The sequence below is a fragment of the Sturnira hondurensis genome, unplaced genomic scaffold, assembly GCF_014824575.4.
Source record: "Sturnira hondurensis isolate 20B ecotype Veracruz unplaced genomic scaffold, ASM1482457v3 Scaffold0025395, whole genome shotgun sequence".
Classification (NCBI taxonomy): domain Eukaryota; kingdom Metazoa; phylum Chordata; class Mammalia; order Chiroptera; family Phyllostomidae; genus Sturnira; species Sturnira hondurensis.
The window spans coordinates 539,670-555,645 of NW_028098026.1; the positions used below are offsets into that span (position 1 = coordinate 539,670).

General features: G+C 46.0%; 1 protein-coding gene across 1 annotated transcript; it reads right to left on the minus strand.

Moving 5' to 3' along the window:
- Nucleotides 1–6,776: 6,776 nt before the first annotated feature.
- Nucleotides 6,777–9,942, minus strand: KRTDAP (keratinocyte differentiation associated protein). Its single transcript, XM_037039662.1, has 6 exons — nucleotides 9,848–9,942; nucleotides 8,484–8,522; nucleotides 8,342–8,383; nucleotides 8,126–8,170; nucleotides 7,187–7,234; nucleotides 6,777–6,920 (listed from the first exon to the last, which is right to left on the minus strand). The coding sequence occupies exons 1-6, from the start codon at nucleotides 9,932–9,934 to the stop codon at nucleotides 6,882–6,884; spliced, it is 300 nt and encodes a 99-aa protein (XP_036895557.1). The 5' UTR covers nucleotides 9,935–9,942; the 3' UTR covers nucleotides 6,777–6,881.
- Between the last annotated feature and the right edge of the window lie 6,034 nt (nucleotides 9,943–15,976).

Consider the following 15,976-nt stretch of genomic DNA (forward strand, 5'->3'; position numbering starts at 1 on the left):
TTTATGAGACTATGCCCAACCCACTAAGCCACACCAGTCATGGCTACTGTTATCTCTTGAGTTTTATACCAGAGACATTTTATACATATAAGAGCATATATTTGTACCATTTTTCTTCTTTAACATATTATTCACACTACTCTGCCACTTTTTTCATTTTGCTATATCTTAGAGATTGTTCTCTATCTCAACATATATTTCTACATCTTTCTCAATGGATGGTGTAGTCTCCACGCAAGATGCATTGGCTGTTTTTATGAAGTATACAGTGAAGTGTGACTACTTCTTGGCTTCTTTCTCATCCTACACATTCCCTAGAGAGAGCAGGTGTCTTGTCTTCCATTCTTTCAATTCTCTGAGTTACCTGGCTTATGTTGGTACATTTATGTTCATTTCATTTGATCTAGACTACATCCATCACTCATTTACACAAGCATGTCTACACTTTTTTTTTCTAGTCTAGGGACTAGACTAGAGATTCCAGTCTTCCTAAACTCAAATTGTGTCTTTACTCTCTATTTCCTTTGCACTCACAAGTTACTCAAAGACATTCTCTTGTTTCAATAATATATCATTGTGAATATGCGTATGAGGTCTGTTCAGAAAAAGTCCATCCACTGTTAATATAATGAGAACAATTTGCACAACATCGATGTAACCTGGCAGCCAAGGAGAGTGGACTGGAATGAGCATGCATGAACAATGATGACTTCGCTGTACTAGTCAGTGGGGGCAGTAGATGCCATTAAGTGAGCATGTGTACTGTGTTGTCATGGTACTAAAAATGACTGAGTAGAGCAAGGAATCTACATCAAACTTTGCACTAAGCTTGAACATTCTTCTGCAGAAACTATTCAGATGATTGAGAAGGCTTTGGGGGATGAGGCAGTGTATGCAGCACAAATAAAAATGTGGTATAAATGCTTCAAAGATGGTCAAGAATCTGCTGAAAATTATCCATGTCCTGGAAGGTGTGCAATAAGCAGAACACCTGAGGATGTTGAATGTGTATGGGCTGCAATCAACAAAAATGGGCGATGGACAGTGAGAGAACCAGAAGCTGATCTGGGGATTCCAAAAATTACTGTGACCCAACTTCCGCCAAGATGGAGGCATAGGTGGAAGCACTGTGCCTTCTCCCACAACCAAGTTTGAATACAACAAAGGTTTGGAGAAACAAAGACACAACCAAAGGACAGAAAATTGAATTATACGGAAGTCCCACTACATCTAACCGTTCAACAGGGACGGTAAGAGGGGCAGAGCCAGCAGCGAGCAGGGTCGGGCAGGACAGGGCCCCCGACCCAGGCGCACAGGCAGACGAGAACCAGTTGGGGTGCGGGGCAGACCGTGGGCGCATATTCGCGCACAGTGAGACAGACCACGCAGGCCCCAGGGGGCGAGGGCTGATGGCGGTGGCACACTCGTGTGCAGTGGGACGAAATGCGTGGGCCCAGTGACGGCAGCAACTGCGGCACTGGTGAGGGCCGTGGCGGCAGGCTGCGGTCAGGACGCCATAGTCCCTCTTTGACCCCGCCCCCACATAAGCGTCACAACCCAGCGACTTAGTTGCCCTGCAATACCAGTGAGAGCCATTGTCCCTCTTTGACCCCGCCCCCACATACAACGTCACAACCCAGCAACTTAGTTGCCCTGTTCCAGTGAACACTTTAGGGCTCTGATCCTGGTATGGAACAGGCATGAACAACCCGAAAGATGGCGCAAGAAGAACTCAAAGTCCCAGAGCCAATAACTCTAAGCGACCAAGAAATTGCCAGCCTCTCAGAAGCACAATTCAAGACACTATTTATCAGGATGCTCACAGAACTGGTAGATTATAGTCACAAATTAGAGGAACATATGAAGGCTAAACTAATTGAAATGAAGGGAGATGCACAGGAAACCAATAGTGATGGAAAGGAAACTGGGACTCAAATCAATGGAATGGACCAGAAGGAAGAACAAAACATCCCACCAGAAAGGAATGAAGAAATGAGAATTCAAAAAAATGAGGAGAGGCTTAGGAACCTCCAGGACATCTTTAAACGTTCCAACATCCGGATTATAGGGGTACCAGAAGGGGGAAAGAAACAGCCACGAGTGGAAAACGTATTTGAACAAATAATAAAGGAGAACTTCCCCAGTCTGGCAAAGGAAATAGACTTCCAGGAAATCCAGGAAGCTCAGAGAGTGCCAAAGAAGTTGGACCCAAGAAGGAACACACCAAGGCACATCATAATTACATTAGCCAAGACTAAAATGAAGGAGAGAATCCTAGAAGCAGCAAGGGATAAGGGGACAGTCACCTACAAAGGAGTACCCATCAGACTGTCAGCGGATTTCTCAAAAGAGACCTTACAGGCAAGAAGGGGCTGGAAAGAAGTATTCCAAGTCATGAAATCCAAAGACCTACAGCCAAGATTGCTTTATCCAGCAAAACTTTCATTTAGAATGGAAGGACAGATAAAGTGCTTCTCAGATAAGGTCAAGTTCAAGGAGTTCATCATCACCAAGCCCTTATTATATGAAATGCTAAAGGGACTTATCTAAGAAAAAGAAGATGAAAAATATGAACAGTGAAAAGACAGCAAACACACAGTTATTAACAACCACACCTAAAACAAAAGCAAACCAAGAGGACAGCTAGATCAGGAGTGGAACCATAGAAATGAAGAACACATGGAGGGTTAGAAACAGGGGGGTGGGAGGGGGAGAAGGGGGGAGAAGGCACAGAAAATAGCATAGATGGTAGGTAGAAAATAGAAAGGGGGAGGGCGAGAATAGTGGGGAAAATATAGAATCCAAAGAACTTGAGACATGTGGTTATAAACTAAGGGGGGGGGGAGAATGGTGGGGGAGGGAGGGTGCAGGTGGAGGGGATTGAAGGGGGGGAATAGAACAACTGTAATGGTATAATCAATAAAATATATTTTTTAAAAAATTACTGTGACCTAGACTTTGATGCGGAATCTTGCCCTGAAACATGTCGTGGTAAAATTTGTCTCACAGCTTCTGCTACTAGAGCAGAAGGAACATCTGCAGTTGCTAATGATTTGATTCAACCGGCCACTAATGAACCAGATTTCCTCAAGAAGGTCATAACCAGAGATGAATCGTGTATCTATGGCTGTGATCCAAAAACAAAGGCCCGGGTATTCCAATGGAGGTCACCTGGTTCTCCATGCCTGAAGAAGACATGGCAAAGTCACAGCAAGATCAAGACCATGTCAACTGTCTTTTGATTGGGAAGATGTTATCCGTCATGAGTATGCCCATCCAGGTCAAACAATTAATAAGAAGTACTACCTCAAGGTTCTTTGTTGGTTGAGAGATGCAGTACTACGAAGGCACTTGCAGTTATGGGCCACTGGTAATTGGCAGCTTTATCATGACAATGCACCCGCTCATGCATCACGTCTCCTGAAGAGGATTTTGGTGAAACATCAAATCACCCAAGGGACTCAACACCTCTACAGCCCAAAATTGGTGCCTTGAAACTTCTGGCTTTTCCCAAAACTAAAGTCACCTTTGAAAGGGAAGAGCGTTCAGACCATCGAGGAGATTTGGGAAAATATAACATCAGCTGATGGTAATTTCAACAAAAGATTTTGCAGGGTTTTGAACAGTGGAAGAGATGCTGAGAGAACTGTGTGAGGGTTGAAGGTGCTTATGGTGAAGGGGCCTGAGGTATCATTGCCCCATGTACAATGTTTCTTATATCTTGTATCTTCAATAAATATCTCTATTTTTCACACTCAGTGGCTGGATACTTTCTGGACAGGCCTCATACACGTGTATAAAATATCTATTGACCAGGTATGGGACTCACCACTCCAAAATATAATGTCTTTGCATGTTGAGTATTTCAAGCTGAAAGAGTTTGAGAAAATAGTTGCAGGAATGACTCTCTGACCTTCCCCCAAAGCAGGTCATAACACCTTCAGGTGAGAAGTGCCCTCTCTTCACCCTGAAGAAAAGAACACCTTTGTGTCCAAGACTTAGGGACTCCTGAGAGAAATCTGAAAAAAAGGCCTTGTTAAATTTTCCAAAGTTTTCTACACTGAGCTCATACCCCTTTGGTCCTATCACATTTTTCCATGACTTTCCAGTCTTCATCAAATGTAGCACAAAAACATACAGGTTTAACCTCTTCTTTAGGTCTTTATTTTCCTGTGAAGGTGCCTGTGTCCCATAAAACTTATATTAAATGAATTTATGTGCTTTTCTCTTGCTAATCTACCTTTTGTTAACAGAGAATCAACCAAGAACCTGGAAGGGTAGAAGGAAAAGACACTTTTTCCTTTCCTACAATATACTTAAGGAAAAAATAAAAACATTAATAGTAGAAGCCTTCTGTCACTTGCCTCCTCCTCCATTTTCCCCAACAGGGTAACTACTATCCTGAATTTTGCATTAGTCGTTCTCTGGCTTTTCTTTTCTCAGTGCTTCTCGGGCTCTAGTGCATCAGAATCACCTAGAGGGCTTGTTCAAACACAGATGGTTGGGTGCTGCAGTTTCTGATTCATTTCTGCATGTGATGCTACTGCTGATCCTAGGACCACAGTTTGAGAACTACTGCTTTATCTCAAAGGTAGTCTTCATTTCTGCATGATGCCTCTGGAGCTTCCCCCAAACCTAGCCACTTCATAAATGTGTTTGAAGAACCTCCTTCCATGTTTCCTCTACTCCATTTTCTTTTTTTTTATTGTTGTTCAACTATAGTTGTCTCCACCATTTTCTATCCCCCAATGTATGAGCATTCAATTTTTGCTATATGTGTTTTAATTGATTCTGACATTTGAGCCATCTCATTTTTTTCCTTTTCTATTCATGATCTCATTTATAACTTGCTTCTCATTTGTGTGTGTATGTGTGTCTATCTATTATTGTTAGTTAACCAGTAGAAAGACTATGAGCAACATTTACACGTCTTAGTCATCCAGTCTGTAAGCTCTTTGAAAGCAGGAATCAAGTGAAGGGGTTCAGAATATGCCACCCCAAAATATGCCACTTTGGCACATTGATGATTTTGAGATAAAGGCACTTGAGACACAGAGGGTGCAGGAAGGTCTCTGTCCTCCCCCTTTCTACCTAAAGGCAGGTCATAATGTTATCCTCAAGAAAAGTGCCTTCCCTCTACCAAGAAGAGAAGAACAATCTAATCACCAGAGTCTGGGAGTCAACTCAGGTCTATACAAACAAATCTACTAAAATAACCCTGATCTGCCATTTGTTTCACTCGTATCTTTCCTAGTCAGTGTTCCACAGTTTATTGTCCCTAGTTCAAGCCGCTTTGTGTTATTATATTTCCACAATTTGTTGCCCTTTGTATTAAAAGGTATGTAAGCTTTAAGGGCTCACAGCTTCTTTGAGTGTTTATTTGCCTTTTGAAGACTCCAATGTACATGTAAAAATGTTAAATAAATGTGTACATTTTTCTCCTGTTAATCTGTCTTGTGTCAGTTCACTTCTTAAGCCAGCCACAGCATTTAAGAGAGTAAAAGAAAGTTTTTCCTGCCTCTTCACAGTGTAATTTCCCTTTGTAGTCCACTTCTTCGCGTTAGTTACACGCCACAGTCTGCAAACTTAGCTGCTTATAGAGCCAAAGGATATGTAAATGCGTGAAACTGGCCAGGTGGAACTTCACCAATCTAGAAACCATGTCTTTTTTTTTAAGATTTAATTTATTTATCTTTAAAGAGGAAGGGAAGGAGAGAGGGAGAGAAACATTAATGTATGGTTGCTTCTCGTGCATCCCCTGCTGGGAACTGGCCTGCAACCCAGGCATGTGCCCTGACTAGGAATCGAACCGCGAGCGTGTGGTTCGCAGGCCCAAGCTCAATCCACTGAGCTACACCAGCCAGGGCTAATTAGAAACCATGTCTTACACCAGGAGGGCAGCTGTTACTAGACGAAAGCCAATCACGGGCCCATTATTCTCTGATTTCCCAGTATTTCAGAAGAATGCCAAAATAATCTCAACTAATTCAACATTTTAAGACGCAGAGCAGGCCCAGAGGACACAGAGATTCCATTCAGAAAAGTCTGCAGGAACTGAAACTGAATCCACTTCATGTTTGAAGACCTCTTCCATGGATGGATGGGCGGACAGTTGAGTGAGTAGCTGAGTAAATAATGAATCTGGTCACTGTGGCAGCTCTTTGGGAGAGTGAAGGGAATGAGTTATTGTTGAGTACCTACTACATACCTAACCTTGTGCAAGGGACATCACATACCTTAGCTCATTTGACCTTCATAACAACGCTACAAGGTCATTATTATCATTCTTGCTTATTTCCACAGATGAAGAAGTGGTTGCTTAGAAAGGCCCAGGGTCACACCACTAGTTTTCTTTATTGATAACCTACCAAATTTAGAAAAAACCAAAAGGATTTCAAATGACTCATATGATTTAAGATGGGCCCTCAGCCTTGGATTCCAGATAGCTATTGTACCAAAGTGCCACCACCAAAGGAATCGGGTTCTAAAAAAGCAGGAGGGAGAGGGTGCCAGTAGTTCTGGAGCAGGTTTGATTCCTTGGGCATCTTACCATGCAATTCACAGCTCCGTGCTCCTCAAGGATGTCAGCTAAAACTAAGGAGCTAAGACACAAGGGGTCTATGCCATCTTGATGTGCCCTTCCCAGTTTTTTTCTATCTTACTACCCACTCAGAATTGAAGATTTTTGCCTACCAGCTTTGGAGCCCACTCCATCTTAAGTTCTTTCTAGAGGCCATTAGGATAAGAGACTCAGATACAGGAGCTGTTTGGTTGGAGAACACTTTATTGGAATTATTGAGCTAGGAACGAGTGATCGCAGGATCCCACATTAGCCCCCTCTTCCAGCGGGTATCAGCAGTGCCGGGTCTTGAAGGGAATGGTCACTGGGCATCAGGAGTTGCACTCCTCAATCCTTTCAGCTAGAGAAAGAGAGGGTGGTCAGAAGGGGGCTCTCGTGTGCAGGGAGCTGGAGTCCTCCATAAGGGAGCCCAAGATGGCGGGGCACTGATGGAAAGGAATCTCTGTGCCAGTATAAGTCCCATTCCCTAACTATTAATGGTTGAATCGCCCTTAACTTTGGTGAGGAGGTTCATCCTTCTTTCACTATCCCCATTCTCCCTCCCAGATCCTCTGCTTCTCCCCGACTCCTAACCTTCTCATCCTCCTAATGTTTACTACCTCTTACCTTAGGAAAGGCATCCCAGTTGAGGAAAGGAAGCTTCCTTTTGATAGTCTGAAATAGAAAAAGAGAGGGAGAGCTGTGTTACAGGTCAGGTGAGCACGGATCAGTAAGCGCTCACAGGGGTGCTGTTGTTTTAGCATTGGTAAGAACTAACATTGTCTGTGCCCTTGTTCTGTGTCTGCCTTGTACGAACTGCTTTACAGCCATGATTGTGCTTGGTCTTCATAGAAACCTTTTGAGGCAGGTACTGTGATCATCCCTACATTGCAAATGAGGAAACTGAGGTTCAGCGAACTGAGGATATTTGCATGTGGGCACAGAGCAAGTGTGTGCAGAGTCATGTGATGCAAGCTCTAGTTCCAGCATTGTCACTGATTTAGCCTTCTACGTCTGGTTAAGCCACCCAACTTAGGATATCAGTTTCTTCATAGAGGATGAGGGGATTCAAATAAACTCTTGGCTGCCCTGGCTGGTGTAGCTCAGTGGGTTGAGCGCGGGCCTGTGAACTACGCGATCGCGGTTCGATTCCCAGTCAGGGCACATGCCTGGGTTGCAGGCCAGTTCCCAGCAGGGGATTCACAAGAAGCAACCATACATTGATATTTCTCTCCTTCTCTCCTTCCATTCCTCTCTAAAGATAAATAAATAAAATAAAAAAAAAACAAATAAACTCTTGACTGATGAAGCTCTTCTTTTTTTTTTTTTTTTTGAATTGTCTTTGTGGCCCTGCTTCCCCACTACCATGTTAGGAAAATAAGGTCTAGCCATGACAGCCTCCTGGGGAAATTTTCTACACTGGACAGCATCCAAGCATGGCAGTTATTCTCTCCTAGAGTGCAGGAAAGAACCCGGAGGGCTAGAACAGGTAAGTGTCGCCACTACCCTGGATAGACTGCAAACGATCAAGGAGAATAAGAGAATAAGGAGTACCCAGGCACTTACCTCGAAGAGGGCGTGCCAGTTCAGGAATTCCTCATTCTTAAAAGCCTGTGGGGAGAGGAAGACCAGAAGAGAGTCAGTTCCAGGGGAGTGCAGAGCGTAGCCCCTAGCCCTCCGGTAAAGGTGAAGGGACCATGGCAGCTTTGCAAGCTCCCCACGAAGGCATTGATCTTTCTCATGTGGGTATTTGTGGGGGAAGCCCTGCAGAATTGTACTTACAGATCGTAACTTGTCGATGTTCAGGAACTGAGTATTGAAGGCCTAGGCAAAGAAGCAGCGTATTAGAAAATCTGCCAAGGAGCGTGAAGATGAAGGGATGGGGACACACTCATGGCTGGAGTGTCAGAAACCAGGTATTTACCTCAGGTCCTTTCGCATAATTACCAATGGTGGTTTCTTCCTGGAAAAGGGAGACAGGAGGAAAATGATCACATGGCAGCAAATCCCTCTTCCAAACCCTCTCAATCAGCTCTGCCTTCCTCCACAGGCCAGTCCCCAAGCATACAGCCCATTCCCCACGTGGGGCCTCAGGTAACCCAGTCTGCTGCAGCAAGGCGGATGTCTCACGGATGTTCAAGGTGAAGGGAAGGGTATTTGTAATATAGAGAAATAAAACACCTGGACATGCATCAGGTGGAAAGGGTGGAGAAAGAGGACTCCTCCCAAGAAAAACTAGCTAGTGTTGTTCTGTAGTTGAATTGGGGTGTTCCCGAGACACCCGTACTTCATCTTATTGCTCTCCCAATTTGCCCAGCTTCATTGTTCCTTATCCTTTATTCCTTTCTTCCTACACCAGAGGTCACAAATAGATAGCCTACAGGCTAGACCAAAATGTTTAGACCTCCAGGAATTTTTATTTTAAAGTAAGCATTTTTAATTAGTAAGAATTCATCCATCAGATCTCCAGGTACTCCTGAAAATTTCAAAACCCCAGCCACACTGGGTATGTTTTTCCCACTTTGCAGCAGTCAGATGGAATACAGACTGTCCCCTTTTAAATTGGGCAAAGTTTGCTCCATCTCCCCTGAGGCCCCCCCACCAGCCCTCTTGCTCACTGACATCACTTGCTTGGACCCTAAGCAATTGAGTTTGTGACCCCGGCCATAGACTTTTAAATCCAACATGCACATTCTCCCTCCACCTTGTAATAAGATCGGGGATAGAGAGGCCTCAGGATTCCTCCTGGCTGAAGACTGGCTCATAAGGATTTTTGCTATGGCCTAGGCTCCAGAAATCGTAGAGAGCTTCCAGTCATTTGTATCCCTGGAAGCCACTCCCAGGGATACAAATAGAAGAATGGTGAAGCTGAACCCAGACAAACCGCCTCAGCCCCTGTCTCCTGCCAGGATTCAGTAGTCCAGCCTGTGTAGTTGAGATTTCCCTTCACTTTGGTGAGAAGAAAGAAGAAGGTTTATCCGTCTGTCAGTGTCCTCAGCCTCCCTCCCAGACCTTTCGCTTCTTCCCCCAACCTCCTTATCCTTATCCACCTCATATGTCACCATCCCTTCCAGCAATTTAAGCATCTCCCTCTCTATAGGTCTTTCCAGGAATGTCTTCTTTCCTTCCTCCTTTCCTTTCTTCCCCAGAGCCCCCACTTCTCATTCAACCCCTAATAATATTTGAAAAAAGAACCACTTATCCAGTTAATGGATAGAAGGTAAAGAAATGGAAGAGGAAGTGAGGTGATAGGGGTAAGAAAAAAGAGAATCCAGGTGATGTGCTCACCTCAGAACTACCCAGGGCAGCCCCCTGCGCAGCGTGAAGTGCCAGAACAGAGATCAGAACCACAGCAGAAAGAACTGGGATCTTCATGGTGTCAAGGTTGGGGTGCTCTGAGGCGGGGCCTCGCTGCTTGCCCTTTATATTCCCAGGGAGGCCGATGTGAGCAGAAATGGGGTCCCCACCCCACTGACTCACCCCCAGATCCCGTCACCCACCCCTGGGGCTCTGGGAGGGGACGTGTGGACTGTTCCCCATTTACCTTGGGTTTCTCAATTCACATTCTGCCCTAGGCAATAGGAAGGTGAGATGGCAATGGGATTCTTCATGCAAATGGAGCTGGGATGGAGACAGGTTGGACCTGTCTCTCTAAGGGATTGGCAGTGGCACCCAAGCACCTCTCCTTTTGTCTGTCTCTTTTCCTTATATCCTTCATGCCTCTCTTATAATTCAGGCCCTTTTCCCACCCTACCCAGTTCTATGTAAACTCCTTAGACTGGCCTTGAAGACCTCTCACACTCCGGTCTCAACCTGCCTTTCTAACTTTTTCTGCTCATACTGCCTTTGCACATTCCACACATTCTCACTAAACTGGACTCCATACTAAATAGACTCTTCGTTTTCTCCCTGTGAGCACTTGCCCAGGCTATTCCTTATTCCTAAAATGCTCTTCTCTCATCTCCAATTCTCAGAACCCAGCGGCCGTCTTAGATCAAGGTTCCCTGATTTCTTCCAGCATCTCCCATCCCCTTGCCCCCATACATTTTGCCCTTCTCAGAATTGTCACATCAATTCATTGGTATCTCTCTGTCATTGCACCTAGAGTAACTTCTGTTCTTCTCTTATCTTCCTCTTAGGACATTAAGTTCTTTGAGGTCAGAAACTATTGCATATTGTAATCACTCTTCTATGCCCCAAGCACTGCACCCTGCACGGAGTACAGGTGGAACCAACACTTTGGAGATTGGTTATGTTAGCATTCAAGCATCCTTCCACCAAGTTATACACTTTCCTCCTTTGGGATGGTCTCCTCCCATTATCCAACTTCTCCTCTTTTACTCTTGGATCTTCAGAGAGAGGATTGTTTGGAGCTAAGACAAGGAATAGAAGGAAAAAAGGCAAACCAGGTCTTAGAGCTAACCAATTGGAAACGGGATCTACGTCCTGAAATGCGAGTGCCTACGTCATCTCATGGACTAATCCCACCCACCCCTTCACTCCCCCAGCTTAGAAGTTGTACCGCCTCAAAGTGACAAAACATCCTAATCAAGCAGCCTTCTCCACAATGAGGTTCAGGTGGCCCAACTGGTTCCTGGTGTAATAGGGAGGTGCTGGAACATGGAGTAGTGCTACCAGGACAAAGCAAGGCCCTATTTAAGAGTGGGCTGCTTTACCCAGCCTGATGCAATGCACACTGGATGGCAGGCCTCGAGTGGGAGGGCTATAGTCACTCATGAACAATCTTTATGAACTCCAGAAGCACTTCGGTTCCATTTTAATGAGGCACCCACACCCCAGTACCTGACACCCTGCATCTCTTTAGACGTAGGAAGCCTCCTCTGATTTTATAAGGACATCAACCTTTTCAGAGCTGTCTGAGGAGACAATGCTTGAGGGATGCTCACTAAGCACAGATGACCTGTGTGTGACAATGGCTGCCATGTGCAGTTGGTGCTACCGGAGGGGACAAGTGAAAAAAATGACTGCAGTGGGTGGAGTGCCTCCCAAAACATTTTCTGGAGGACACGAGTTTTTGTGTGTAATGAATTCTTACTAATTAGGTAACAGTGACTGAAAGAGTTTATTAACCACCATTCTATCAGCATGGAGCCAACTCCAGGAGCAAAAGGAATGAAGAATCGACAAAAAGAGAACGGCTATTGTAAAATCAACTGTAATTAGACGTGGGAATGCAGGAACACTTTGGCATCTAAAGCAACAGATGATCCCAACACCACCCAACACCATCTGTTTGGCTCTAGAGTCCTTTAGCAATAAACTGACCTCCCTGTTTTCCTCTCCACCTAATACTAATACTGCTAATAATAATGTTAGCCAATTTATTGATGTCTCACTATGTGGAAGCCTTGTGCTTAGTGCTCTAAATGCATGATCCCACTGAAATACCAATGATTCTGTGAGGTAGGGACTGTAATTATTCACATTCTTTAGATAGCGAGACCATAGCACGTAGAGGTTAAGTAATTTACCCAAGTTTACACGGACGATGTGGGGCAAGGCCACTGGCCCAGAGGCCACTGGCCCAGGATTCCAGAGCTTGCATTTGTATTGCCTCTCTGCTATCCAGTGGCGTAGTATCCCACAAGGGGCTTCAGCCAGCCCATGTACACCTTGTGTGAATTAAACCCAGGCCTTGAGAGCTAGGAACGCAAGCTGCATTTAGTCCCCATTCGCCTCCTTACCCAGGTGTCCTTTGTGATGTGCAGCCTGCACAGCCACCGGTGTCAGCTCCGAGCCTATGTGTGTCAATGTCAATGAATTAAACTGTACGCCCCTGGCAAAATGAAAAGAGTGAGCTAAGAGATTAGTGGCATTCAATGAGCATATGCCCCAGAATGAACCGGCAGTTGCCTTAGTTTCCAGATGCTTCATGTGGTATGAGCATCTTGCCACACCAAGTAGGTCTAAAGATGTTGCTAGTTCTAGTTCTAGTGTTTAAAGACAGGGACTTTTTAATAATTCTTCTAAACACAAGCCAGCTCCTTCACGTGCACAACCGGAGAAATTCTGCTCTTGTGGTGGAGGAAAAAAATGGCTGTGCTAGACTTATGATTTAATTTGGGGTGTTCCTGATGGAATTTCAAGGGCAATTTTGGTTTTGCATGACATGCTGGAAGTGCTCATTAGTGTCTCCAAACTCCTCGCCCTTCCCCCATCTATACCGTCTCAGTGAGTTTGTGTTTCCTGAATGTCCAGTGTCCAGTGGTAGAGCAGGTAGGAGGATTCTCCCTGGGAGAGAGTCCCAGGAGTTTGAGTAATGGCTGGTGGGAGAAGCGGCCTGGGATTCAGCACTTCTTTTGGTACATCACATCGGTGCAATGGTCAGGCAGAGCCACAGAGCTGGCTCTGCAGCCAGCCATTTCCAAGTCTGGTTGATCTCTTAGTGCCCTTTCTGAGAATACCAATAAACCCACGTGTTTCCACAGGCCTGCCCCTACCCCCCCACAGGTCTGTCAGAACTTGAGTGTGGGTAGAAGATAAGGCCCAGCCCTGATTGCTACATTACAGGCACACCTAGGGGTTGGGAGCTGGCCTACCGGGTTCAGGGAAGGAATGGAGGATTGGAAGGAATGCACACTGGGGCATCAGGGCCTTGGTGAATACCCAGGTGACAAGTCTTGGAGAGAAAGGGGGCCCAGATGTGGAGTATGGGGTTATGTGGCATATTGAAAGGCATAGCTCAGAGTCTCCCGTCCCATCCTCTCCACCCCCGTCAATGTTAGTATCACACCCAAGAAAGCAGTCGCATGGCCCAGCAGGTCTGCTTTATTCCTCTGCTGTCCACCCTCTGTCTCCGTGTACCCTTTACTTAAAGTTCTCTCAGAAAGACTTTCTGTACTAATCCAACTTAATTCTGTTCTCTCCTTTCGTTCTCTAATCCATGAATATTTATAGAACAGCCACTTGGCTCCTGGTGCTGGTCATTGAAGATGGACACACTACCTGTTCTGTGGAGCTTATGTTCTGGGGGAAGAAACAGATCATAATTTAACAAAAAATTAGGAAACAAGATAATTTCAGAGTATGAGAAACTCTGTGAAGCAGCCCTGGCTGTTGCAGCTCAGTGGATCGAGCGCAGGCCTGCGAACCACACGATCGCGGTTCGATTCCCAGTCAGGGCACATGCCTGGGTTGCAGGCCAGTTCCCGGCGGGGGACTCACGAGAGGCAACCATACATTGATATTTCTTTCCTTCTCTCCTTCCCTTCCTCTCTAAAGATAAATAAATAAAATCTTTTAAAAAAATTCTGTGAAGCAGTTAAAATAGGGTAATGTGACACTGATTATGTAGGTATCCTCAGCTAAGCTGGGCTGGTGAAGGACATCTGAATTTAGACCTAAGGCTCCAAACTCCTGAAGATTTGGGGTTCCAGGGACTGATAATAGCAGTGCTCCCCAAGGGTCTGCCTGCACAGGTCTGGGATGACAATGGAGGGGAGGCCAGAGCCAGATCACGCTGAGCCATGGTAAGGAGTTGAGATTCTATTCTAAGGCTAATGAAAACCACGCAGAGGATTCTGAGTAGGGAATCCTCCCTGGCTCTCGTGGGAGAACGGATGGGGGGGTGGCGGGGAATGAAAGGACGCTGGGAAATTGCTTCAGAGGTCCAAGTAGGAGGAAGCCTTAGCCTGCTTCAGGTGGTACTTTAAAGGGCTGCTTTCAGCCCCAAGAGTCCAGAGCCATGTTGAGCACGTCAGCTTCTTCCTCAATCCCTCAGGGACTGGCTCCAGGAGATCTGAGTTCCAGCCAGTTCTGAAATCTCACCCACACTCCAGGAAGCTAGTTGTCAGTCACCCTGAAGGATTGAGGCTTGGCCCTGGGACAGCTGTGTTCTCCCCTCTGTGGCCACAAGGGGGTGCTGCAAGGCTGTCCCTATGCACTTGAAACCCAAGACTGTACAAAGCAATAGCAGCGGTTTCGGGGACATAAGTGAAAATAGGATGTAGGGCAAAGGAGTCATCCTCTCCTTTCTCCCAGTCAGAAGGATTTGATCGAGTTGGTTTCCCAAAGTCCATTTTAGGCATTTTTCTTTCATTTATTTATCAATATTCGAGGCCTGCCCTAGCCTGGGCCAAGCCCTGTGCTATGGCTGAGGTTGGAGTAGTGACCAAGGCAAACGGGTCATATCCTCAGAAAACTTGTAGTCTCAGAGAGAGTCACTCACGTTAGCAGGGTGTTGTATGTCCTCCTTGTACTTCCTGTGTCCCTGCACGGATGTCGAGGATGAGGGATGAGGGCTCCTTAATTTGGACACACTGTATGGCCTTAAGCGGGACTTCGGCTCAGAGACTAACTGGAGACTCTCCAGCCGTGTCCTCAGAGTTCCTGGGCTTGTAATAAGCCGGGGCTCAGCCTGTGCCCAGAGCCTCTGCCTGTCTCATTGGTGCACTGGTGGAGTACAAGTGTCCCGCTGGCCCTCTGTGCCTCCCGGATGCACAGAGGGCCAGCGGGACACTTGTAATCTGTGCCTCCCGCATGCAGAGGGCCAGCGGGACACTTGTACTCCACCAATGAGACAGGCAGAGTCTCTGGGCACAAGCTGAGCCCGGCTTATTACAAGCCCAGGAACTCTGAGGACACGGCTGGAGAGTCTCCAGTTAGTCTCTGAGCCGAAGTCCCACTTAAAGCCATACAGTGTGTCCAAAGGTTGCACGTGAGAAGATGCTGGATAGGAGTCACCGCCCCACTTCCTAAACATGTCAGCTCAACTGTCCCTTCATCCACCCTTCAGTGCATTTATGAGGCCAAGGCATATTCTGCACCCACCCCTTGCTCTTGTCCTTGCCTCCTCCCTGACCCTCTGGGACTGGTGTCTTCCCTTTGAACAGGCTCTTTACTCCCACTTCCCTATCGGAACAGCTCTCTGGTTGCTTTTCAGGCTAGCAAAACACCTGTGGCTGCTTCAAGGGCAGCAAGCATGGTATGCAGATATAGGTTGGGCAAAGATCATTTTTTACAGATGGGGAAACAGAGGCCTAGTGAGATCCACTAGCTACTTCTTGTCAGGACTGCTCAGGACTTCTCTCTCTCTGCCCACCATTTTGTCCATGAGTCTCAGGGGGGAGGCAGATTATCTGTGCCTAAACCATTCTTCCATCCTCCTTGATCCGGGCCATCAGTGTAGCAGTAAAGAAATCTTAGAGAAACAAGATCCATGTTTTATTTCCACAGAGAAATTCAAAAGTGGGAAGCTTCTCCTGAAGGACCGTCAGTGACTTCAGGTNATAAGTTGGGCAAAGATCATTTTTTACAGATGGGGAAACAGAGGCCTAGTGAGATCCACTAGCTACTTCTTATCAGGACTGCTCAGGACTTCTCTCTCTCTGCCCACCATTTTGTCCATGAGTCTCAGGGGGGAGGCAGATTCTCTGTGCCTAAACCATTCTTCCATCC